Genomic DNA, 26,151 nt, shown 5'->3' on the forward strand with positions numbered 1-26,151 from the left:
CCACAGGCGTGTGCTACCACACCTTGCTAATCTTTTAAATTTTTTTGTAGAGACAGGGTCTCACTGTTGCCCAGGGTCTTGAATTCCTAAATGCAAGCAATCCTCCTGCCTCAGCCTCCCAAAGTACTGAGATTACAGGTGTAAGCCATTGCACCCAACCTGAGACTGTCCTGAATTTTAAATCATGAAAAAAAGCCATGGACTTAGCACTGGCTCATTACAGAGGCATCTGGCACTGTAACTTATTCCATAAATACTCGGGCCAGGCTCTGTGCCAGGTACTGGGGAGAAAAGAATGAAAAGGGCATTGGGAGGTCAGGACAACAGAGCATCTAGAGTGCTGTAGGGCACCTGTCACCAAGGAGGAGGCACTTTGACTGCCAGGGTGGTCAGGGGAGCTGCAGGAAGACATTCATTTCATTCCTAGGATAGGCACAAGGAGTAAGTTCACATCACCAGTACTTGCCCAATACTTGTACTCAAGATACAAGTACTCATCAAATACTTGGCTTACTCAACTATTCAACAAACTTACCCGGTTCCTGATAGAAGCAAGGCATCACCCGAGGCAGTCAAGTCTACGCAAGAGTCAGGACTAAGTTTGTTTTTATTTTAAAAAGTCACCATATTAATAAAAATGCTACAAAACCCAGAATAAATATCTTCAAGTTACAAAAGCAAAACAGGTCTAGAAAAGTTGGCTGTAAAAAGGCAACAGAGAGAGGACAGACCCAAAAGATAAATGTCTGCTTGCTTGGGTGGGGCTGGTGCTCAAGGAGGGACAGTTGTCCCTCTCCCCCGACCATCCCTTAGAAGCATCTCCACCAGGCCAGTGAATCAGGCCTAGGTGATACAGAAAAAGTTCTGTGACTACAGGCATCGTTCTGCCATCACTCACCAAGCTTCCTGGTCTGTGTTCCCCTTCCCAGCCTCACTGTTACCTGTAAAAATGAGGAGCCCAGCCGGGTAAAGTAAGAAGAGGCTTGGCTTCAGAGCCAGCCCAGTCTGGGTTTCTGGCTCAATTCCTGCTGTGTGAGCTTGGCACGCACGCCCCCTCCGCTTCCAGTTTCTTCCTCTGTGAAGTAGGGGTGCGAATGTGTACTCTGCCAGCTAGTGGGGCGGGTTGGCTGAGACGGTGCGTGCAGCAGTGCACACTGCTGAGTCAGTCCTAGGTGATGGCTCCCTGCAGGCCACCCTTGGGTATTGTTAGCACAGCCTGGCATAGAGCAGAGTAAAGGTGGCTCAGGAAACCAAGGCACAGCCTGTGACCACCAGGGGCGTGCCCATCTCCGGCCTCTGGCTAGATGCCATCCAGAAAGCTGAGCCTCCATTAATCAGGGAGCCCCAAGGGGCTTCCCCACAGTTAGCTGGAGATAAGGACCATCAGCACCTTTCACACTCACCCCCCGACGATGTTTGTCCCTGCAGCCCCTACCACCCCCTCCCCTATCCATGGGAAGAATCCTGCCTCCTTGGTGGAGACCAGAGGATTCAATGCCTGGCACAGAACAAGAGCTCAATAAAAGGCATTCTGCCCACAGACGTCGGCACGTTGGGAGCAGCTGGCAGCACCCGAGCACAGCTTGACCTGTTTCAATGGTGAAATGCCCCACAGTGAGGGAGGGAGCTTCCTGGCACCTCCACCTGGGGAGTTCCAAACAAGGAGCCTGCCCCACTCAAGGGCCAGGCCAACAGCTCCAGAAAGGTGGAAGCATCCCCATCCCCTAGGGCCAGGCCATGGAGGGCTGAGAGAGGGACAAGTCGGAACCATTTTAAAGCTCAGCCCCAGCCCCTGACCCTCCCCAGGCACCCATCCTGGGATGGGGCTGTCACTGGAGCTCCTGGGAGGCCTGCGCCAGGTGCCAGCGCCGGCAGCAGATGGCAATGGCTGCCACGGCCTCTTTGCTGGTGCTGCCTGTGGTGCTGACGTCCCGGCTCCTGACCACACACGTGTTGTCTACGGCGTAGGCCCCCAGGACGTGGGAGGTCCCAGGGAGGGCACTGCAGCCAGTCAGGGTCCAGCCCTCCTCGCAGGCCACGGTCACCTGCCAGAACCCGAGGAGAAGAAAGCACATGTCTAGCGTGGCCCGGAACCCCCACCCACACTTTATTTCTCCCTCCGACATCCCAATGTGAGGCCAAAGTGCAGACGGCCCTCACTGGCTCAGAGCCCATTTGGGACACAACCACGTTATCTCCCACCCCGCATCTCCTGCCCAGGCGGTTCTGCACCATCGCCGACCAAACACGTGAGCTCCTGCTTCGTGCCTGGTTTGAGGGGCATGGGGACAGACAGATGCCTACCATGCCAGTGCCAAACTCATCTTCCCTCTGAGACTGATGGCCCACAGCCTGCCCCATCCCACTTAATGGCAACTCCATCTGTCCAGGGGCCCGAGCCTTGCTGCCATCCTCCCCTTCTCCCACCCACATCCACCCACCAGGCCTACAGGCTCCCTTCAGACTCCAGCCTGAGCCCCGCCCCAACACCTGGACCCTCCACTGACTCCCTCCAGTCTCCCTGCTTCTGCCCAAGGTCCTTGTCATCTCTTCTCAGTTCAGCAGCTAGGCCACAGTGAGAGGTTCAGATCCAGGCCAGACCACACTCCTCTGAGGCCGGACCCTTGCATGGCCCCAGCTCACTGCTGACTGGTCCTCGGGTCTCACCTGACTTGGCCCTGTCCCCTCTGAGGCACCCCCACCTCATAACTATTCCTACCTCTCTGGTTTCCTGGTACTCCCTGCACATCCCCCACCCCGGGGCCTTCGCTCTGCCTGGAACATGTTCTCTGCCTCATGGCCCGTTTCGTCCACCTTCTCAGTGAGACCTCTCCTGACCTCTCTCCCACCCATTCCCTTCCTTGCTATAGTTTTCTCCATCGCATCTTTTCAGTACTCTATATTACTGCTTTGTTTTCTGTCTTCCCCCACTAAAATAGATGCTCCAGGAGGGACAACAACATGTCTCTTGGGCCTGTGTCCCTCCCCAGTGCCAGGAAGAGCACCCGGAACCTAGCAGCCCTCAGTGCACCCAGGGCAAGTGGATCCAAGACCAAGACTGTCTTTTACTCTCGAGGAATGCACCATCCAGACCAGAATCAACACAGACTTGCATTTTAAAACTGACGCTGAGTTCATTTAAGAGTGGACTCCTCAGTGCTGCCTTTTAAGGAGCTCCCACTGGCTTTTATGAAGGAGAGTTACACACCCAGGTTTCTAGAAGGTCCGGCTCTCACATTCCAGGGCTTGGCACATGCCTTGCTAATCTCAGCAGGGCCTTTTCTTGCCTTGCTAATCTCGGCAGGGCCTTTTCTTGCCTTGCTGGTCATGCTAACAACCTTCAGCATGCAGCTCAGGCACCCCCTCTGGGTCATGGCTGAGTGAGCTCTCTGTCCTCAGAGCCCAGTGCTGCTCCTGACCCTGAGAACCTCCCAACAGGTTTGTTAAATAGATCAGAGAGGCCAGGTGCAGTGGCTCATGCCTATAATCCCAACACTTGGGGAGGCTAAGACTAGAGGATCGCTTGAGCCCAGGAATTTGAGACCAGCCTGGGCAACATAGAAAGACCCCATCTCAGAAAAAATAGATCAATCAATAAATGCATGCATACTGCATTTCTTTATGCCATATTTATGCACATTCTATGCCAAGTGGAGTGGGGTACCCAGGTAGCAAACCTTACTGATCTGGACAAAAGCAAAAACAGACCCAGCCACACAGAGACACATACACATGCTGTCCACACAATGGCCAAAGCTGCCCACAGCATCTACCTGGCAAACTGCCACCCTGATGCATGGTGGTATGGTGGTGGCACAAACTGACACAGAAAAGCTGTGCAGGAGGGACACGCAGCACCCCACCCACCCGGCCTCACGGGCCTCTTCACCTGCTCCTGAGGGGCCAGGATTCCATGCTCCTTGACTTTGCATTCCAGACCTGGCGCACGGCAGCAGGAAGCGTGGATGCTGGCCTCCCTGTGGCCCACGCACTGGTTGGGCTGGCCTTGTGGCCTCAGCACAGGCGGCTTGTGGGTGCCAAGGTCCTCCACCTCCCAGTGGGAGCTGCAGCCTGGGGCAGAGGAAGGCCAGCTCAGGTAGTGAAATGCTGGGATGCTCCGTCTCCAGTGCCCATCCCCATCAGACCCTCTCTCTTTAAGGTCTGAGGCAAGAGCTAGGAAACCCAGAAACAACTCAAAGAAGAAAAGAGATGCTGGCCTGAGCACCAGGACTCCTGTGTTCTCAACTCTGCAGCTGACCAGCTGTGTGACCTTGGCAGAGCCATTCGACCTCTCTGAGCCTTAGTTTCTCAGGGAAAACACCATCTCTCCACCCAGAGATGGAGACAATGAGGCAGGGGCTCTATGGCCTGAGATGCTCAAACTCCCCCCAGCCCCTCCCCATGCAGCCAGCAGGCAGAAGTTCAAGGGTAGGCTGGGGTCTGTCTGAACCACCTCGGAATGCCTTCCATGGGCGTAGGAGTCAGACACACCCTAAAATAGTGGTTACTCAGCTACACTGAGGCCCTGTTTACTCATTTGTAAGATGGAAAGAGAAACCACACTTACTCACAGGGACACTGTGAAGATGACACGTGTGAAGCCCCAGCATGGAGCCTGGCATGTGCTCTGAACATGGTACGGTTGTGGTTACTAGTATTCTCTATGTCCTAGCTGCAAGGGCTCGGGACAGTCACTCAGCATGTCCAGCCTGCAGTTCCCTTAGCTGCGAAATGGGGCTCTTTGAGGTGTGTTTCATGGAGTCAGATTCCATGACTTCAAACTGACATGTGCCCGTGGGCTCATCGGCTGAGCACTTCCAAAGGGGAGCGTGATTAGAGCATGGTGGACTTCCCTCCAAGCCCTCAGGCTCCCCCTGAACCTGACGGAGCCACTCCCCTGGACAAGGGCACCAGCCACCTGACTATGCTTATGCTCATCTTTCCTGAACATCCATCCTACATGCCAGCCTGCTGTGCCCAGAGCCAGGTTCTCACCCTCACTCTCCTGTTCTCAAACCCTCAGTGGCTCCCCTGGAGGTGCTCAGATGAAAATCAACTCTGAGCCTCTTATTCCAGGCTGCAGTCCCACTGTCTTCCCACACCTCTCATGCTCCACTCAACCAGAACAGCTCAGCCTTGGGACACCATCCCTTGATGCCCCAAGAGGTCCCCATCTGTGACTTCCTGCTACCTGCCTGGGCATTTTTTTGACACAGGGCAGCCTGTCAATAGTTGCCTATACCAGAGACTGGATTTTAAAGCAACGGGTGATGACAACAATAGTAATGATAGCTAGAATATATATTGTCCCCGCACTAAGCTAAGTGCTTAGCACCCATCGTTTCCTCGTACAGAGATGTTAAGTAACTTGCCCAGGTCACACAGCTATTGAGCAGCAGAGTGAAATTCAAACCGAGGTCTGCCCTCCTTTCAGCCCCAGCCAGGGGCCTCTCTCTGGAGCTGCCTCTCCTGGACTACACCACCTTAGGCAAAGCACCTGCCATGCTCCAGGCCAGTGCCCTAGATGCTGCCCATCTCCTCGCAACACAATGAGGCAGGTAATACCTTTTTCCCACTTATGGAGGAGGAAGCTGAGATGAGGAGAAGTAAGGTCACCTGTCCAGGCTCAAAGGGCATGGAAGCGGCAGAACCAGAGTATGGAATGGCAAGTCAGGCTTGAGTCTCACGGATCACACTCGTGAGGACCAAGCCTCGCAGGCAGTGGGTGCATAAGGAGAAAGGGACCCCTCCTCACCCCAGGGCAGGCCCAGCCTCCTACCTGTGAGGACGTGGCCCTGCTGGTGGCAGCGGACACGGGTCCCCATGCCGGCCCCAGCTGGTGGAGCTGTGTGGACGCTGCAGTTGGCCTGGGGTAGCAGGCAGCACCTGGCAATGGCGTAGACACCCTCACCCCCAAAAGCGTTGTGGGCCCGGCAGACCCGCTTGCCCCCTTGGGCCTTAGAGTCAAAGACAGAAATGGGAATCTGCTTTAGAATGGGCTTTGAAAACACAGGAAGGGACTAGACAGGATCAACTCAAGCACCTTCATCAGTGTCCCTGCCAGGGGCCAGCCAGACCCAGCCTTCTGGGGACAAGGAGCTTGCTCCTGCCCAAGGTAGACTCTTCTGCCAGTGGCAGCTCTGAATACTCAAAAGTTCTTCCAAACACAGAGTGGTTTCAAAATGGAGATATAGAGAAATCCAAGAGGCCAAAGCAAGGACCCAGCCAGCTCCACTCCACCCGCTCTGCCTCTCACACAAGCATTAAGACACCATCTCCCAGGCCAGAAATGCCTGCCCCTCCTCACTCTCCTAGCTGGGCACTGCCCTTCCACCAAAATGCTGCAACCAGATGGCATCTGTGCACTATCCTGTAGCATCAACATCAATTCCCCTTTTTTGCTGGTTTGAGATTTCTCAGCTCCCAGAACCATGGAGCACCTGAGTGAGAAGGGCCTAGAGATGGCTGAGTCCACAGCAGCAGATCGCTGACCCTTACGCTGCCCTGCCCCACGCTCACACCTAGATGGGCATTGAAAATCCATCCAGCACTGTCCTGCAGCCTCCAGGAAACCCTTCCCGCTGTGGCTGTCTCTAGCAGCCCCCAGCTGCGTGAGGTGAGGAGTGCCCCACTCCTGGTCTGGCCAGCCCTGTAAGCTTACAGAAGAGCTGGAGTCTGGAGGATGGAGGGGCTTGCTGGGGGTCCCCGAGGGCCCAGCACTGACGCACACACACACACACACACACACACGAAGGAGGGGTACAGTCACCTCCATACGCTCGCCCCGCCGCTTCCCACTCCTGGAGAAACTGGAGCAGCTCAGCAGCTCCTCATCTGGGGCGCAGCGGGCGACGGCTGTGGCCATCCGTGTAGGCCCCGAGTGTGCTGACCACACAGTCCTGCAAAACAGCCGCCAACCTGCAAAAAGGGCCTGGGATGAGGAGGGGGTGCTGGGAGTGAGGGAACCTCCACAAAAATCTTTAGTTCATGGTAGGAGAGAGGAGGGCTTAAAGAACATACTCTACTGTCTCTATAAAAACATGTTATGAAAATATTGCAAAGCCCTTTCAGAGCCCCATTCTCATTTAATCCTATTTAAGTTGGCATCATCCTCCTTACACAAACAAGGGAGAGGGGAGAGACTGTCAAGGTCACACAGACCTCCCAAGCCCCAGCCTGGACTTGCCCACCCTGCCATCCTGCTTACCTGCCCCATGGGTGCCGGGGGGCAGGGCGGCCACCAGGTTGGGGGTCAGTACCCGCTGGTCCTCAGGGAACCAGGCCTCATTGATGACATCTTTGGCAGAGAAGTGGATCAGTCTCTGCCTCAACTCGGCCAGGGTGAGCTCCGGCTCAGCAGACAGCATCATGGCTGCAATGCCTGGTGCAGGGGTGAATGGTGAAAGATAGTGATGGCCTGGCCCTCCTGCCCCAGCAGGGGACTCCTGCCAGTGCATACACGCACACACATACACACAAACACACTTGCACACAGACACCAAGCTCTCTTCTCGAAGGTAAGCCGCCTGCGGTCCCTTACTCAGTGAGGTAAGACAGCCTCCTCTCACACCTCTAAGCCTTGGTAGTTGCTGTCTTATCGGCCAGGTGAACTCCTATTCATCCATCAAGCTCCAGATCAAATGTCCCTCCTCCAAGATGCCTTCTCTGACCCTCGGGCTGGGCAGGTGCCTCCTCTGGGCTCCCTCTAATACAGCCCTGACCTCGTGTTCCCTCTGTGTACTTGCCTCTCTCATCAGACTGAGTGTCCTTGAAGGCACCATCAGGCCTACCTCATCTCTGGTCCTCCTGCACAGAGTCTGGCACTGGAGGTCCCGGCACAGACCCTGACTGCCAAAGGGGCTGTTAGCATCACGGTGGCCGAGGCAGTGGGGTGGTGACTTACCAGCTACGTGGGCAGCAGCCTGCGATGTCCCACTCTGTGACACAAAGCAGGTGCTGCAGTCGCTGGAGGCACCAATGATGTCCTCTCCTGGGGCAAAGAGGTCCACACAGCGGCCAAAGTTGGTCCCCAAAGTCCCCAGAGTCACCGGCTGGTCCTGGGCATTGGTGGCCCCAACTGTGATGACCTGGAAAGGTGAGGAGGTGGGTGGCAGAGAAAGGAGCCCAAGAGAGTGGTTGCAGAGGCAGACTGAGGCCTTGCCAGCTGGGCTGGACAACTGCTATACACCTGTTTGGGTCCCATTCAAATGTCCCCTCCTAAGGAAAATCTGACTCCCCAAGCAGAACTCTAGCACCCCTGCCCCGCCCTGTTGCTCCCCTCTGTCCCTACCATAGCCAGGCAGCATTCCCAGCGCCCCTGTGGAGTTTATATCCTAGTGGGGGAGATAGACAGGAAACTATTCAGCTGTATCAGGTGGTTCTAAGTGCCACGGGGGGAAACTGAGAGGACAAGGCAGAGATGTGTTGGGCTTTGTTTGCTTGATGCCTTTAAATTCGGCCGCCAGGGAAGCCTCTGATAGGCCCAGGAGGACCTAGGTTACCGCTGTCAGGTACGCATCTGCTCCGCAACGCCCACCCCCAACGCGCACGCGCATACACATGAGCGCGTGCGCACGCAGACTTGAAGTTCCAGACTTGGAGTGGAACAAGATTCCTTCCCCTAGATACCCGCAGTGTCCTGACACTGGAGGAGTGGTGGTCAGAGGAGGGACGGTCACTGCCCCCCAGCTCCTCAGGGCCGAGGCTCCGTGCATGCGGCACACTCCGTGGAAGTTCCTCGGGTAAGAGTTCTGAGCCCTCAACTGCTCCCATCCACATTCGCCTTGCTCAAGCGGTCAGTCATGGAGCCGCGGAGGGAGCGGGACAACGGGGAGGCCCTAAGAGTATTGGGCAGAGGACGCAAGGCCTGGGGATGGAGATGGGGAGGGGGTGGGTACCAGGAGACCTTCAGGAGGGAGAGTGGCCAGGACGGGGTGTGGGGGCGTGGCTACGTGGGCGCGTGGCGGGACCACTGCTATTCAGACTCTGGGATGATGGAGGTTCGGGCCGCTTCCTCCCCAGCCTCCCGCACGGCGGGGGTCTCTGACGACTCCTTCTAAAGCCAGAAGGGTTCGGCCTCTAGGAACGTGCCACGAGAAGCCCACGGGGCCCACTTGCCCGCCCGCCCTCTGCCCCACACCCACGCCCCTCCGCCCCACACCCGCGCTTTGGGGCAGCAGCCTCAGCACCTACCTCGGGAGCTGAGGCTGGGGAGTAGAGGCAGGCATCGTCCCGGAAGTTGCCGGCAGCGGTGACCAGCACGACCCCAGCCCTCGCCAGGCGCTGGCAGGCGGCGTTGAGGACCCGGCTGTACCCACCCGCCAGGGGCAGCAGCACCACCAGTGGCCCCACAGGCTGAACCAGCTGGCTTTTCCGAATAAACTCCAGGCCTGGGAGGAACAAAACCCCTTGGGGAGACCTGCTCCCCTTTCCCAGCCCCTCCCTTACAGACACAGAGTGATGGTTAATTTTGGGGATCAACTTTGTGGCCTGATGTTTGGTCAAAAGCCAGTGGAAATGCTGCTGCGAAAATATTTTTTAGATGTGACTAACGTTTAAATGAGAAGACGGAGTAAGGCAGGTTACTCTCTATAAGGTGGGCAGGCCTCATCTAATCAGTTGAAGGCCTTAAGAGAACAGACTGAGGCCTCCCAGGGAAGAAGGAATTCTGCCCCAGGACTGCCTTAGGACTCAGTACTGCAACGTCAAATTCTGCAGGGATTGCCAGCCTGCCTGGCCTGCCCTGCGGATTTCAGACTTGCCAGCCCTCATGGTCACATGAGCCTGTGAGCTCTGGCCCAGTGGCCTGGAGACTGGAGGCCTAACTCAGCTCTGGCCCTGATGTGCAAGGGGACCTGGAGCTGACAGCTTCTCCCCTGTCAAATGGGGTGTGGGAGCCTTCTGGATCCTGGCCTCTAAGATGTCTCCAGGAGCTGTGGCCAAGGATGGAGCTGGAATCTCACAGCCATGCTCCTCCTAGGAGACAGCTAGTGAGGCCCCTCACACCACCCAGGGAGGGAGTGGAGTGGCACTGAGTGTGGATGTGAAGAACAACAGCCACATTTACAGCTGCTAGTTATTTACTTATTTATTTTTGAAATGGAGTCTCACTCTATCACTCAGGCTGGATTGCAGTGGCACGATCTCAGCTCACTGCAACCTCCACCTCCTGGGTTCAAGTGATTCTCCTGCCTTAGTCTCCCAAGTAGGTGGGATTACAGGCATCCACCGCCATGCCTGGCTAATTTTTGTATTTTTAGTAGAGACGGGGTTTCACCATGTTGGCCAGGCTGGTCTTGAACCCCTGACCTCAAGTGATCTGCCCACCTTAGCCTCCCAAAGTGCTGGGATTAGAGGCATGAGCCACCGCGCCCAGCCTACAGCTGCTAGTTATTAATCACCTGCTGTGTGCTTATCTCTGTGCTCAGACTTGACACACAATCACCTGCTTACAGAGGAGGAAATGGCAGCGGCAAGGAAGGCCATAGTGACTGTTGAGCCCCTGCCCCATGCCAGGTCATGCAATAGGGGTTTCCCATACACTGACTGGGACCCCAAAGAAGGGACTTCTCCAGGAAGTCCTCCAGAGGCCAGAGCACCAGGCCTGGGGAAGGCCTTTCTGGGAAAGAACAGCCTCCCCTCCGCACACTGACCTTCAGCAACTGACCAGACTGAGCCGAGGTCAGTCAATAAAGGGGTGGGACAGGCACAAGGAGTCACCTGATGGAGCCGAAAGTTATTGATTCTTGCCTTTAAAACTGAACATCAAAACCTGTACTCTGTAGGAAAGTCTCAGAGCAGAACTGCTGGAGCACAGAGCAGACTCCTGGGCCTTCTCAGCCTTTGAAACAGGCTCGTGGGCTGCCTCTGCCAGCACCAGAGCCAGTGTTTGAGCAGGCTGAGGCCTGCAATGGAAGTCAAGCTGCTGCCCAGCGCCGACAGCTTTCCCAGGAGTTCCCCCAGCTTGAGCTGTGTGACCTCAGACAGTCACCTCCCCTCTCTGGACTGGTTTCATCAACTGTTTAGCAGCTATGGCAAGGCTAGCCCCAGGGCATGCTGTACAGAGGCCTTGCTCAATGTCTGGCCACAAGAGGAAGTCAGCAAGGGACAGCACCCTCCCTCTTCTCTGTCCACAGGCCCCCAGAGTCCTAGTTCTCAACTGGACTTCACACGGGGGCTGCCGGGTGAACTAAATGTAGTCACAGTCTAGAAAAAGTCCTCTGCCAGTTCCTCCACCACATCTGCCTGGCCAGTGTGACCTGCAGGGCCCAGTCGTGCAAGTGAGTGAGTCCCCTGGTCTCAGAGGTATGCAAGCAGAAGATAGAAAAAGTTTGCTTAGATCACCTCGAGTCCCTCCACATTGAAGATAACATCACAAAAGACATAAGGATGTCACCGGATTTGAAAAGGGGAGCAGTGTGGAATTGTGGAAAGGTCATTGACCCAGGGTCAAGGCTGAACTCCCTGGGCTACCTGCATGACCCTCTTGGGGCCTGGGTTTCTTCATCTGCACTCGTGGCTACTGGGACCCTGCCAGCCTTGGCACTCTGGTTCTCCGGCTCTGCGGCAGAGGCTGCCACAGCATTCTTGGTTAGGAGACATTAGCTTTCCCTGGGCCCAGCCCAAGCCACCTCCCAGGCCAGGTCCAGATGGAGAGAGACCAGCACCATCTAGGGCCATCACTCACCTATGAGGGTGCCGCTAACCGTGCCCTTCCCTTGGCAGTTGAGCACGCGCAGGCTACGCAGGCCAGCACCCTTGGCCACGCCGGCATCCCGGCCGCTGACCACTCCTGCCAGGTGGGTGCCATGACTGTCACACTTGCTGGCCTGCTCGACGAACACAAGGACCACATGAGAAAGACCCCCCCCACACCAACCCCATAACAAATCAGCAGGTGGCTGGATGGATGAACATCCTTCCCACAACTGATGGCAGGGAGGGGACAGTGACAGCTGGGGGTGCAACCCAGCAGTACAGCTGCAACCCTCTTGAGGGGCAGTCCCCACCCACCTCCAGGATGGGGATACGGGAAGAGGCAGCCCTCCCATCAGAGGGCCATGCTTACCTGTCTGTGGAAGCGGGTCCCGTCCTCCTCGGGCACATTCTCGAAGTCGGTGACCATGACCCTGCCCTCGATTTCCCGGTGGTCGCTCTGTATGCTGGTGTCTAGGAGATACACCTCCACCAGGCTGCCTCCGTCTTTCCAAGGCGACATTTGTGGGAGAGGAGGGAATGAGCATGAAGTCAACCTTAGAGTTAACACACAGAAACTGTGGAGCACATCCCAGGCACTGGTGAAAGCACCTTAAATATATTCACTCATTTAACCTCCAAAAAAATCCTCACACACTACATCCTATTCTATAATATATTTCATAGACAAGGAAAGGGAGGCCTAGAGAGGGCAGGTAACTGTCCAAGGCCATCAGCTGACAATCCTACTGCCAAGAAGGACCCAAGTCATCCTGCTTCTTCGTATGAATATCCAACAGTAATATGAATGTTCAAAAAACAATATCATAGTGTAAAATAAAGCCCCTATTATAGCCTTTCACAGCTCACCGAGTCTGCAAGAAAGACAAGATTTAAAGACTCAAAGGAGAATAACAGTGATGTCCGGCCACCTGCGCTGGCCAGTTCATGTTAGAGACAGGAAGCTGCAGCTCGGACAGGATGTGTGTCCGGGCCTCCTGGCTCCAGGTCCAAGCGTTCTCCACTCCACAAGGTACCAGGAGGGCTCACGGGGGCTGCTTCTGCCTCACACGAGTCACAGCCTCAGAGAAAACAGTCACCGAGAGCCTACCCTACACTTTATCATCCCTAACTGGATCAGTTTGGATTCTCCAAGAAGCAGGCACTGGGGTAAAAGCTGCAAGAGACTCACTGGGGGAGTCACCCCTGCAGGACAAAGGTTGGGGTGTAGGAGAAAGTAGGGAGAGCTCACAGATGCAAGGCAGGTCCTCCGCTGGACGGAGAAGGGAGAGAGGAAGAAGGGAAGCAAGGAAGGAAGCACCTCCGCTCCAGCACAGGTCTCAGAAACTCCCAGCCAGGCCAAAGGAAGACTTCAGGCAGGTTGCTGCCAGCAGAGTCCTGCATCAGCGGAAATGGCCTGGGCCTGGAACCCCTGCAGCCAGGAGAAGCAGGGCCTCAGGTGGCATCAGAGGGCAGCCCTCTGGGCTGTCAGTCAAACTGCTCCTGCCCCAGGGTCTCCTGAGTCTTCTGAAGTGCCATCTGAACAGCACCTCTGTGGCCCCCGCAGTGATCCTCCAAATATGCTGCAGAGTAGAGATTCTCATCTCAGGACAGGTGAGCAAGTGTGGGAGGCTCAGGGCGTGTCCCCACTTCTTATGGCTTCGGTAACAAATTCCCAGACTCAGCAGCGAAGGCTCCGGGGAGAACCCTGCCTCACGTCTTCCAGCTTCTGGTGGCTGCTGGTGCTCCCTGGCTTGTGGCCACATTTCTCCAATCTCCGCCTCCGTCTCCACGTGGCCCCTCCTGTGTGTGTCAAATCTCCCTCTGCCTTTCTCTCATAAAGACACATCATGGGACTTACAGCCCACCGCATAGTCCAGATGATGCCATCTTGAGATGCTTAATTGCATCTACAAAGACCTTTTCTCCAAATAAGGTCTGGCTCACAGGCTCTGTCTGGGTGTGTGTATCTGTGGGGGCCACTATTTAGCCCCCTACAGAGCAATTCAGTGGCTGCTCTGAGATCCCACATTAATTTCAGGCAAGGTCAGCCCCCAATCCCGCATCCTCCCACCCACCCACTATGCTAGTAGGGCTGGGCACAGTCCGAACTGTGAGTCCCCAGCCTGCACACACACTGTCCACCCTGCCCTATGGCCTCCAGTCTCGGCAGGAAGCTCCACTGATCAGTCCCGTGGGCACTTTGGTTTCTTCTGTAGCATGCTGGGCAGGTCCTCAGCAGTCTGCCTCTCCTCCCAGGCTGCGGGATGAGGTGGAGTCCTTGCTCTCTGAGTGTGTTAGGAGCTTTCACTCATCAGTAGGCATCTACCACGTGCCCGGTGCTGCACTGGGAAGGGGTGGCTGAGAGCGCTGTGAGCTCCGACCTGAAGACATCTGGAGACCAAAGGGTGCTGGCCACCCTAGAGGAACCACTAGATATTGAGCTGGGCTACGGAATGTCGAAGGGGCAGACCCAAGACAAGGCCAGCAAGGTGGGCAGAGGCCGGATGGTGCCAGGCCCACAAGCCATGCTCAGTCTGCTCCTAGCAGATGCCCTGGGCTTGCTGCAGGGGATACAGGTGCTCAGGAAGCAGCCCAAGGTCCTCCCGCAGAGCTTCCAGGCTGACGGGACAACTGGATACACTGGCAGACAGCCCAGGGGATACAGGCTCATCTAGAAGACAGCACAGAGGCTGCTTCCCTCCCTGGACATAAGCCACACAACGCACATCGAGCAGAAGGCCTGCTGGGCAGGCTTCCAGTCCATGTTCCTCCTCGTGTGTGAGGAGGGAACGAGGCTGCAGCTGAGTTAGCCCAGGTGAGAGTCCTTTCTGGTCCCACCCATGCTTGGGACCACCATCTGCTCCAGGAGCTGCACCTGGGGTCCGCTGCAAGATGATGTGACCACTGTGGGGTCACATCCCTGGGCCTGGGGTGTGGCCCCAGCGGCAGGTGGAAGCTCGGGGAGGCAGCCCCACACCTTCTAAGTGCAGGCGGTTCCTGCCCGCTCACACCAGCCCACTGTCCTGCTGGGACAGGGCCAGGAGGCTGCAAGCATGAGGGCAGGTGGGCCTGGCAAAGGGGCAGCTCTTGGTAAGACACTGCCAGGAGAGAGGCTGTAGGCCTGGAACGCCCACCAGGGCCCACAGCCCCACCACGGCCTCCACAGCTGAAGCGAAACATAAGCCAAAGCCCCCGCAGGAACATCCTTGGGCTTCCTTCCAGGGAGAGGCTGGAAAGGGGCCCAGCTCGGATGAGACACAGGGCCCTTCCTAGGCCTCCCTCTATCTTCCAAACCCCCGGGGTGAGGCAGGGACTGCTAGTTCCCTGTGACAGCGTGGCAAGGTGGCCTCAAGAAGAGCCACCACTCTCAGGGGCAAAGAGGCCTTGGAGTGGCCTCTTCCAGCCTCTGGGAAGCTCTGTGGCCTCTGGCGGGTGAGAGCCCAGTCCTGCTTGCATACCTCCAGAGCAGGGAGCTCATTCCCTCTCACCAGGCAGCCCTGCCATGCGCCTGAGAAGCTCAGACTGTGGCCAAGTTCTTCCTTTCACATCTTCCCTGGAGGCCACCCAGGCCCTGCTGTTCTCACCAGCCTCGGTCCCTTCTGCACAGGCCACACTCCCTCCTGCCTCACAGCTTCAGTCCATGTTCATTCCTCTGCTTGGACACCGTCCCCTTTGCCTGGCTAATAATGCCCCCGTGGGTCTTGGCTAGAACAGCGCTTCCTTCAGGAAGCCTTTCCTGATCCTTCTGCCGGATACACAGGCTCGCAGCTGCCTGCTCTCCTCCAGAGCTCTCAGCCGATCCAGAACTAATCTGTGTCGAGTAGCATTTGTTTAAGGAATGGATTAATCTTCTGGATACACTGTTGGGGGAAGAGACCACATTCATTTCATTCACATTTGTATCCCTAGCACCTAATACGGTGCCTGGCACACAGTGGGTGCTCAAAACGTTATTGTTGAATGGTAAGAAAAGAAAAATGCAGGGCTAAAATCACAGCACCTCACTCAGTACCTGACAGAGAAATGCATGCTACAGCAATAACTCATTTAACCCTCCAAACAGCCCCCCACAGTGAGGGTTATCATTACCTCCCTTTTGCAGGGGAACCTGAGGATCAGAGAGGGTGAGTGATGTGTGCAAGGTCACACAGTTAAGAGTGCAGGGTCTGGGTTTGAGGGCGGCATCCAGCTCCAGGGCCCATGCTTGTGGCCTCCCCATGAATGAAGAGGCTGCTGCTGGGCCCAGCCAGCCTGCCCCATGCCCCCAATCCAGGAGGACTTCCTCCAGCCAAGCCCTTGATGTGACTCCAGAAGGGGTTCCACACCCCTGCCTGCCATTCCTGCCACTTCCCACAGACACTCGGGGGAAGCGGGAAGGGGGGCAATCCATGGGCTTCCTATGGGGAGGAAAGGGCCCCACGTCTGCTTCAAGCCCAAGGGAGAGGAGGGAACGGTGGCTGCCAAAGAGATACACTCACATCCTAACCCCCATAACCTGTGGCTGTGACCTGATTTGGAAAAAGGGTCCTTGCAGATGTGGTTAAGGTTCCCCACATGAGATCATCCTGAAGGATCCAGAGGGCCCTAAATCCAACGACAAGTGTCCTTATGAGACAATGAAGAGGAGAGAGACACAGAGAAGGCTGTGTGAAGACAGAGGCTGGGATTGGTGTGTGGCCGCTGTTGGGACACGGAAGAGACAAGAGAAGCTTCTCCCTGGAGCCCCCGGGGAGAATGTGGTCCTGCCGACACTGATTCAGGCTTCTGGCCTCCAGGACTGCGGAGAATCGACTTGTTCCAACCGAGGGGGTGGTATTTTGTCACAGCAGTGCTAGGAAACTAACTTAGGGGGCAAGATCTTCTCAGTCTTCTGCCTGGACTGGGGTCTCTGTGATCCTCTGCCAGTGTCCCTCTCAGTCTCTGATATTAGCCTGCTCCGGGAGGTCCCTGAGGCACTGATGTGGAGTACAGGGGACTCCAGGGTTCCACTGAAGAGGTCTCACCTGGTTGGAAAGGAACAGGCTCTTCCTACAGAGGAGCTGTCCTCTCCCTGGCCACAGGCTGCCCAGGCCAGGTCAGCACACATGACCGACCAGGCCCCTCACTTCTGCTGCTGCCACCCTGGCCAGAGGATGTCCCACACACAAACCCTATCTCCACACGCTGCCCACCAGCTCTGATCTGTTGCAATGGCAGCAAATCAGAGATAGGCAAGGTCACACAGTTTGGGCGTATGCAGAGTCACACAGAAGCCCCCCAACTTTTTACTTCCAAAAGCATCTGCACATCCTTCAATTCACTGGAGTCTCACAGCAACCTGTGAGAAGGACAGGGACAGGGTCATGTGCCCATTTTACAGACAAGAATGACAAGGCTCATAGAAGAAAGTGGCTTCCCAAGATCCCACGAGAACCGGTAAGGGGTGAAAGCTGAGTTCACCCCAAGCTCTGCGTCCTGGCACCATGTTGCATGGACCCACCACATTGCATCGTCTCTGCACTGAGCCCCAGACCTCACACCATGGGCACCTCAAACTTAACACAGTCCAACTAGAACCCTTCATTCTCTCCTCAGGCCAGGTGCATCTAGAGTCTTCCCCGACTGAATTGCCACCTGCAAGGCCCTGCTAGAATGCAGACCGTTTTCCATGGCCGCTCCTCCTCCCTCCCTCCCATAGCCAGGCCACACCAGGCAGAGGGAACAGTGGAAAGAAAGGCCTAGAGGGAAGACACAAAGTGATCCAGGCAGGGAGCCCCAGGAAGCCAAACGGAGCTGGAGGCAGGCGGAGCAGCAAAACAGGAAGGTAGGCAGGGGCATCCCAGACAGGGTTGTGTCTATCCCATTAAGGGGTCTGATCCGGTCTGCAGGGCACTGGGAGTTATAGAGGCCTGGGGGCCCCAGGTAGAGTCACCATGAGATGAACCCTCCTTCCAAGGTAAGTGCAGCCTGCTGGGCCATTCCAAATGGTGAGAAAAGGAAAACAAGAGAAAAGGAGGAAAAGAGGATCATTTAAGGCAAGACTTTTGCATTTGTGGGGCAACAGGAAGGCAGGCAGTGAGGGCTGCAGGGGATGGGGATGGGACGGAAAAAAGGGGGTCAGTGGAGGTGCTGAGTCCCAAAGCCCCCTGAGAAGTGGAAACCACCAGCAGGGAGGCAAGGCCAGGGCAGAGAAAATGGATTCAGCTCAGATGGGGAGGGGCAGGGCACAGATGGGGGTCTTACCCGGGGGCTGGTATTCATCCGCCCTGTACCGTGGAGGGGTAATCCGCTCCAGGTTCCACGGGATGCTCTGGGCAAAGACAGAGGAGTCCTCCTCGATGTAGTCGACATGGGGCAACTTCAAGGCCTGCAGAAGCCAGAGAGGCCGGGGGACTCTGCTTAAGCCATTTGGACAGCAGCAAACACAGCCACAGCCTGGCCTCACCTGATCAAACCTGTCCCCACATCCCAGCCCAGCAGCCTCCCACCTTGTCCCTGCTAGTGCCCCAGAGGACAGACTAGGAGCCTGAGTTTTCTCACTCCTTGGTGAGGCTGGGAACCCAGCACTCCCATATCCCCGCAACACGGCCTGGCACAGAGGATTCCTTTTAGGAAGGATTCTGAACTTGACATCTTGTCTGGGAGCCAGGCTGTGCCAAGGCTCTGGGCAGGATGGACACGGAGTGAAGCTCAGGCCCTGGACTCCATGCCTAAATCATGACATAACAGCACTGGCAATTCGGTTTGTCCCCTAATCTATTCTCCAGCCTTCTCCAGCCTGCTCAGTGCAAACTGCAGCACCAGCTCCCTTGCAAAGCTTCCAGTTGGGCTCAGCCAATGGGAAGCACCAGCAGGAGTTAGAAGGACAAGAGTGCATCTGCAGCTGGGAGCAGTGGCTCACGCCTGTAATCCCAACACTTTGGGAGGCCGAGGTGGGGGATCACCTGAGGTCGAGAGTTCGAGACCAGCCTGGCCAACACGGTGAAACCCCATCTCTATTAAAAATACAAAAATTAGCCAGGCATGGTGGCACACACCTGTAGTCCCAGCTACTCGGGAGGCTGAGGCAGGAAAATCACTTGAACCCGAGAGGCAGAGGTTGCAGTGAGCTAATAGGGCACCACCGCACTCCAGTCTGGGCAACAAAGTCTCAAAAAAAAAAAAAAAAGTGTGCATCTGCCCCACTCCCTCCCTACCTCCTGACTCCCTGCACATGGCAGCGGTGAACCCTCGGGTGATTCCCCACAGGCAGCCTCTCCTCCATGCCACCGGCTCCAACTGGGCAGAAGGGAAAACTATTCCCTCTCCTTACCCTTCAGACCTAAGTGGTAACAGCCTCCTGCCACAGCTAGTCCCTGGATGCCTTCGTATCCCCAGAGGCTTCTTAACCTGCCCCCGACTTCAGCGAGTTTCTGTACCTAGCATCTGCTGAACGCTTCACGACCTCGTTTAGTCCTTAAGTGAATGTTCCCATTATTATAACTAGTTTACAGATAGGGGAATGAGGCTCAGAGAGGTGAAGGGATTTGCTCAGGGTTAGACAACCAATAAGGGGCTGGGCGGGACTCGAACCCAGGCTGGTATGACGCCCAGTTTGAAGCCAAACTCTCGATGGCAAATGCCTGCAGCCTTCTGCTTGGCCTACTCTCCTCTGAGCAGCTGGCCTGGCCTGTGGGGCTTGTGCCTGTCATCTGGTGCTATGCGGGTACCTTCTTCATCTCTCCCCAATGCTGAACACATTGTCCCATAGTCAACTGTACTGGCAGTCACTGGTCAGTCTCTCCTCCTGAACTGTAAGCTCGAGGGAAAGGCCTGGGCTGTGTCATCTTCGCCTCTGCAGCACACAGTAGGCATTTGGTAAATGTGTGTTGAGCAGACTGATGGAAGGCATTGACTTGTCAGTCTCCTCTACTTAGACTACGGGTTCCCAAGGCAGGGACCCTGTCAATCCCTGTCATGGCCACACAGGCCTTGGTATGAGGTAGCTGTTCAGCCACGGGATGCTGAGCTGATTAACCCGTGGGGCAGCAGTGCAGTGCAGCTAGGAGACCCAGGTCCAGACTCTGACCCTGCCCATTACACGCTGTGTGACCTTGGGCAAGACCATGGGCCTCACTGTCTGCAGGAGGCTGAGAAGCACCACCTGCCATGTGGAGAATCAGTGTGAAAATGACACACGCTCTCATCAAGTTAGAGGCCAGGAAACGAGGTGGGCTAGAAGGTCGGGCAGAAGCACAAACAAGAACTTTTTTTAAGATTTGAAGCACTAGGGCCAGGGTGAGGAGAATACCCAGTCCCCTTTCTGCCCCTCCACCGAAGATGTGACATCCAGGAGGGAGGAGGGCCACCCTGTCCTAAAGAAGGGACTTTACTCTGGATAGCAACAGCCTCAAAGGAATTTTGGACCCTAGAGTCATGCTTTTTTATAAAATGACTCAGGCTCCACTGAACATCCCAGGGCCTTGTCCCTACAGGTTTCCATAGGCAGCAGATGCATTGGCACAAGAATGGCTGGCAGGCAGACCAATGGGTGTGATCCAGGCTCTACCCCTAGCTGTCTGTGTGGTCCCCTCTGAACTTCGGTCTCCTCATCTTTCAAATGAAGATAGACGTACCACTGGGGCATGGCCAGGCTTAAAGGGAATTCTATACAGAAAGCCAGTAGTTACTGTGCTTGGTACCCAATAAGTGCTCAATACATACTTGCTGTCCCCTTCCGATTTTCAGCAATGGGCCTACTAAGCACAGTCCCCAGTGTATATGCAGTGGCCCAGCCCTATCAGGAAGTGCCATCCCCAAAAAGCGTGGCTCACCAGCTCCAGCAGGTCGCCACTCATCTTCACCAGGAAGCCAGGAAGAAGGTCATGGAAGACATGCAGGATCTTGGTGAGGTATCCCCGGCGGGCAGCTTGGGCCTGCAGGCGGCGGGCAGTGCGCTCTGACTGCGAGCGGTGGGCCTCCTCCTTCAGCACCACCACGTAGGTTCCGGGCAACCTCCACGGATCCTGGCCCAGTGCAAGGAGGAACATAATGACATGGAAGAAACCCAGCAAATCCTAGGTATACTTTATCTCACCCCTACTTACAAATTAGAATTACAACAAAAGAGGCACAACAAGAGTATAGTAGATGATAAAGAAGTTACCAAATGCGGACCAAAAAGCAAATTAAAAACCTCATATAGGCCAACTATTATTATTCACATAGTTATATAACACTTTCAAATGTGCCAGTCAGGCACAAATGGGAACTATGGGCCACACACGACAACAGGCTTTCCTCTGTACCTGCACCCGCACCCAGCTCTCCACAGGCCTGGTCGCCCCTGGTGGCCTTGCCCAAAGGCCACTCCCTCCCCCATGCCCCAATCAGAATAAATGGAGGGAAAAAATCGTGGGCTTTGGAGCCAGGAAACCGTGGACCTGAATTCCAGCTCCAATATTTCCTGGTTGTGCAGCCATGAGCAAGTCACTCAACCTCTCTGAGCTCAGATATCTCTGCTGCATTGTAGAGACCACAGTACCTATGACATAGGCCTGCTGGGAAGGTCAAGAGTGACGGCTATATAAATCTCCCATCCAGATGCTCTACAAATGCAGGCAGAAGGGATGACTAAGTCAGCAAAGGCAACACTTCTTAAAGAGAGAGAAGAGTCAAGGCCCCTGTCTTAGTCCTTTTGTGTTGCTGTATAAAGGAATACCTGAAGGTGAGTAATTTACAAGGAAAGGGGATTTATTCAGCTCATGGTTCTGCAAGCTCTCCAGGAAGCATGGCACCAGCATCTGCTTCTGGTGAGGGCCTTAAGCTGCTTCCACTGATGGCAGAAGGTGAAGGGGAGCCTACATGTGCAGAGATCAATCACATGGCAAGAGAAGAAGCAAGAGAGAAGAGAGGGAGGTGCCAAGCTCTTTTTAATAATCAGCCTTCAAGGGAAATCACAGAGGGAGAACTTACTCATTACCACAAGGACGGCACCAAGCCTTTCATGGGGGTTCCTCCCCCATGACCCAAACACCTCCCATTAGGCCCCACTTCCAACACTGGGGACCAAATTTCCACATGAGATTTGGAGGTGACAAACAAATTATAGCAGCCACTATCTGCAGGTGATTTGTTTGGTTTTAGCTCTTGTCTGCCCCAACTGCTCTCAGGCAGACATACCTGCTCAAGAACCTTCACTGGCTCCCCACAGCCTCATGGATCAAGTCCAAACTCCATGCTCCTCCTTGGCCCCTACTTCAACCTATCTTTGCAGCCCCATCACCCATATCTCTGTATATATGCATCTTGGACTCCAGTCAGAGCAGAATATGGTCCACCCCCTTTACCCAAAGCCTTAGGGCCAAATCGGTTTTGAACCTCAGAACTTGTTTGGATTTTAGAAAGGCAGTAATGGGCAATCAGAGTCTTCTTGGAGGAATCTGGAGCTGCATACTGTAATCTATGCAGCAAAATATGTGAATATGCATATTCACACAACTAGATTACAAATAATCTCATGTCAGTTCACGTCAGGTGCTACCATCAAATAAATCACAAAAAAACTTTTGGTTTTCATAATATTTTACATTTCAGACGGTGGATAAAGAACTGTGGAGGCCAGGCGCGGTGGCTCACACCTGTAATTCCAGCACTTTGGGAGGCTGAGGTGGGCGGATCACCTCCTCGGATCCACTGAGGAGGTCAGGAGTTCGAGACTAGCCTGTCCAACATGGTGAAACCCCATCTCTACTAAAAATACAAAAATTAGCCGGGAGTGGTGGCAGGCACCTGTAATCCCAGCTTCTTGGGAGGCTGAGGCAGGAGAACCACTTGAACCCAGGAGGCAGATGTTGCAGTGAGCTGAGACTGCACCATTGCACTCCAGCCTGGGCAACAAGAGTGAAACTCCATCTCAAAAAAAAAGAAAAAGAACTGTGGACATGTGCTCCTTATCCTCCACCTCTGGTTTCCTCAGCTCTGTATCTCTGTTCATGGTACCTCCTAATCCTAGAATAAAATTCTCCTGACACCATCATTGCTGAACTCCTACTAATGCTTCAAAGACCCATCTAAAAATGTCTTCTGCTAAATAAAAACCGAGTGAATTGGGAGAGTACTCTGTGCAGTGGAGTGTCAGTTCTGGAAACCCAGTTCTAATGCACCTGGGGTGACCTCCTCTCTCTGGGTCTCAGTTTCTCATGACTAAAAGAAAAGGATTGGTCTAAAAATCCTTTTCTGCTTGCCAAAAAAATATTTTCATCTAAATTCGATTCCCACAAAATAACCATTGAATGAATGAATAAATGAACTCGAGGAGGCTCCTGTTCCAAACTTCCACCAGAGAAGAAACATCCTTAAGGGCTTGGCTCAGGTGGTCATACAGCCTCTGCTTACTCACCTCTCACGATGGGGTACTCACTATTTCCAGAACAGTTGTTTTGGAGCAGTGGTAACTTGAAATGCCCTTTCTTATCCTGGCCACAACCCCACAACATCCCTCTAGAAAGTCAAAGGCTCAGGGAACAAGGAAGAGGGCTATAGTGGGCTGAGTAAGGACCTGCCATCCTGCCACCCAGCACACTCAGACAGAAGGGTGGGCAGGCAGCTATGAGTGGCAGAATTTTCCCCTCTGCCCCAGGAGCTGTGGTTTGGAGCAAAGACAATGTCACCAACAGGTCACACTGCAGACAGGGACAAAACCGCAAGTGATCCCCCCGCCTCCCCGCCGGGCTTGCATCGTAAGTTCACTCATGGTCAACAGAACTTTCCCTTCATCTCCCCATCTGCTGCCACTGAGGCTTAGGGACGATTGTCACCTCCCTTTTAAAGATTAGGCAATGGAGGCTCAAGGATAAGTGACTTGTCAAGCACCACAGCTAGTGAGAGGAAGCCAGGATTCAACCCCAGATCTGACTCCAAGCTGGCGGACACAGAACCTCAGCCAAGTCCTGGGCTGGTAATACTTAGAAAAAACTAGTGGTCCCGCCCCGGGAAGAAGCTTCCCACAGCCTGAGGGCCAGATGCTGGCAGAGTTGTTGAGCAAACTCGCCCCGCACACGGTCCGGTCGGCAGGCGGCCAGGTGAGCTGAGGCGCCGGGCTCAACTCCGGGATCCCAGTATCCGGCGCACCACCTCCGGCTCCAGAGCACCAAGGGCCCTTCCCTGCCTGAGTCCTAAAGGACACCAATGGGCCTCGAGAATACCTCCGCCCCTTCTCCCCTGCCTCTTCAGGTGGTTCTTTTCTTCAGCTGAAACAGAATACTACAGCATGAGTTCTGTGTCATAAAGAAATTGCCTCGCCCTCCCAGCATCTGCCGTCCTTCCCACCCCGCCCCTGTCTCGGGTAGGGCCTTCTCTCCAGGCCCTCCACCCTTCGCTGCCCAAATTTCCCAAACCAAATCGGAACCCACTATAATGGCAAGCCCGCTTTCTCTGTGCCTGGTGCAGTTCCCAGTGCGTTCCAGGCATTCACTCCTTCACCCACCTGTGCCGCGGCGAGGCGGAAACTGTGAGATCTGGGCAGGAGATCCTGGCAGTGCTCTGCTCGCCCTCCCTCGGCCTCCGGGTCTCCCAACCCCGCGAACCTTCCCACTGAATAGCGCAGCCGCACGCCCCACCAAGTCCCCAGAGAGCCGGCTGTGCCCGCTCTCCACCGCGCTCCCCACTACCCGTCCTCCCCTGCCGCCTTGCCTGCAGTCCCCAAGATCGTGCCAAGCGAAGAGCCCTCGGCGACCTGCACTCCACTTCGTCTCTTACATGGGGGGAAACTGAGGCCCGAGAGGAAACAGCACCGCACCGTCCCGGCTGCGGGTTCGCCCCGGCCTCCCACCCCTACGCCCGCACCTTGGCGCAGCGGTGGAAGGTGGCTGTGGCTCCGTGCTCGGGTGCGTCTGCCAGGCCGTCCTCCTCGGAACGCAAGGCTAGCACCAGCTCCTCGTAGTCGCCGTCCTCGTCCTCCTGCGCATGGGCGCCCGCGGGACCCAGGAGCAGCAGCAGCAGCAGCAGCAGCAGTGGCAGCGGCCACCAGGACCGCCTGGAGCTGACGGTGCCCATGAGGGCCAGGGAAGAGGTTGCTGTCCTGGCGAGGAGACCTAGAGGCCGTGCGCGGTCCACGCCGGCGGCGCCTTGAGCCTTGCGGCGGGGAGGACCGTACAGGAGGTGAAGTTCAGGAGTAGGGCGCGTGAAGGGGCGCGCGGAATCCTGGCTGGGAGCTGGGAGCCGCTGCTACAACGACGCGTCCCGGCCCGCCCGAGCCAGTCTCACTGCCTGGCTCACTCCTCCAGGCTCGGACCCTGAACTGAACGGCGGCGCCCGCCTGCAACCATGAGCGCCTCGACGTCGCTGCGGAAACCTTCTAGGGTGTGGGTGCTTGACGCCTGGGGCGCGCAGATCACGCCACCAGAGCCCCATCGGACGATCCTATCTGATTAAACATTAACGGAACCCCCGGACTGGAGGATCAGGTTTCGGCCTCGCCCTCCCCAAACAGCGTCAGATTACACGCAGAGGGAAGAAAAAACTCCCAAATCCTAACTGGGCCGGAAGGCGGGCCGGCGCTCTAGGGGCACCTCCTCTCCAGCCTCACACCCTGCGTGGGATGCCAGACTCCAAGTTCTGCCGGGCCCACCTTTTCAGTGTTTCCTGGGTCCACCTTGTCACCTGCTGACCAGTGAGACTTCTGAATCAATCCTACTGTGGCCTCCTCGCTGCCCACCGAATTCTTTCCACTGGCCTTAACCTGGCAGTCTTCTAAACTTAGCCTGGACCCCCTCCGGCCTCTGCCCTTTATGCACCCTGCACACTGACCTTACCAACTAGCTGTTCCTTGAAGAGATTGCTTGCTTTTGATGTCCAGCCTATATGCATTTCAAGGGATTTATACTACAAAGATTCAGGTTTTAAGTTTGCAAAGATGTCATATAGGTACATTCAGAATTCTATGGTAGGCACAAGCTCAGTGTTCCAGAAGATTCCATTTGCAAAGATTCCTTTTACATACCATGTTCAAGAACTTAACTGGACAAGCATCCAGTAAACACCTATTGTGTACCAGGCAGGAGGACGAAAAGGGGAAATAGAGCTCCTGGCCTCAGATTGTACATGTGGCATGACATGAGGCTTGCTCTTTCTGGAAGGGCTGTTAATACTGGGAAGAAACAAAGGCGGCTTTATGATCCTCCCTTGCAGATGCACAGCAGATTCTGAGTGAAATGGCCTGCTCTGAATCTAGGTGCTGGAGTCCAAAGTTGGTGCCCTTTCCATTTTGTTTGCAAAGACCTCACTCCAGAGAGCCAGTACACAAAGACGGGACAACCAGTGGGTTGACAGTGGCTCCATGAGGTAAGGTCAGAGCTATCCCCATCAAGCCCACCATCGCAGCACAGAGTAGGAGCTCACGGTTTGCTGACAGAGGTGGCAGAGGTGGTTCTCCTTCCTGTTGCCTGTAATTGGAATTGTATTTGCAATGTGCTTTTGGCAGCTTCCTCATCAAAG

At 55.3% G+C, this 26,151-nt stretch overlaps 1 protein-coding gene across 9 annotated transcripts; it reads right to left on the minus strand.

The window, feature by feature from the left end:
* Nucleotides 1-599: 599 nt before the first annotated feature.
* PCSK9 (proprotein convertase subtilisin/kexin type 9) lies at nucleotides 600-25,001 on the minus strand. 9 transcript variants are annotated; one of them, XM_055233786.1, is made up of 13 exons: nucleotides 24,502-25,001; nucleotides 22,447-22,569; nucleotides 20,490-20,681; nucleotides 17,920-18,043; nucleotides 12,068-12,201; nucleotides 11,687-11,828; nucleotides 9,193-9,389; nucleotides 7,904-8,087; nucleotides 7,208-7,381; nucleotides 6,770-6,918; nucleotides 5,780-5,957; nucleotides 3,890-4,071; nucleotides 600-2,045 (listed from the first exon to the last, which is right to left on the minus strand). In XM_055233786.1, the coding sequence occupies exons 1-13, from the start codon at nucleotides 24,709-24,711 to the stop codon at nucleotides 1,830-1,832; spliced, it is 2,205 nt and encodes a 734-aa protein (XP_055089761.1). In that variant the 5' UTR covers nucleotides 24,712-25,001; the 3' UTR covers nucleotides 600-1,829. The 9 variants fall into 9 exon arrangements, with proteins under 9 accessions (XP_055089761.1, XP_055089767.1, XP_055089766.1 ...); XM_055233788.2 differs by lacking the exon at nucleotides 22,447-22,569 and having other exon boundaries at nucleotides 626-1,216; nucleotides 1,834-2,045; nucleotides 24,502-24,711; XM_055233792.1 differs by lacking the exon at nucleotides 22,447-22,569 and having other exon boundaries at nucleotides 17,920-17,986.
* Nucleotides 25,002-26,151: the final 1,150 nt, after the last annotated feature.

The sequence above is a fragment of the Symphalangus syndactylus genome, chromosome 19, assembly GCF_028878055.3.
Source record: "Symphalangus syndactylus isolate Jambi chromosome 19, NHGRI_mSymSyn1-v2.1_pri, whole genome shotgun sequence".
NCBI lineage: Eukaryota > Metazoa > Chordata > Mammalia > Primates > Hylobatidae > Symphalangus > Symphalangus syndactylus.

What these genes read in the sequence shown, in the direction of transcription:
- PCSK9 (XM_055233786.1), bottom strand. Translation starts at nt 24,711, where the DNA reads ATGGGCACCGTCAGCTCCAGGCGGTCCTGGTGGCCGCTGCCACTGCTG. An exon ending in CCAAGAAGCTGGGATTACAG is followed by an intron (nt 20,682 to 22,446) that starts GTGCCTGCCACC and finishes GCACTGGGCCAG; the next exon opens with GATCCGTGGAGGTTGCCCGG. An exon ending in CCCCAGCCTCAGCTCCCGAG is followed by an intron (nt 8,088 to 9,192) that starts GTAGGTGCTGAG and finishes TCACCTTTCCAG; the next exon opens with GTCATCACAGTTGGGGCCAC.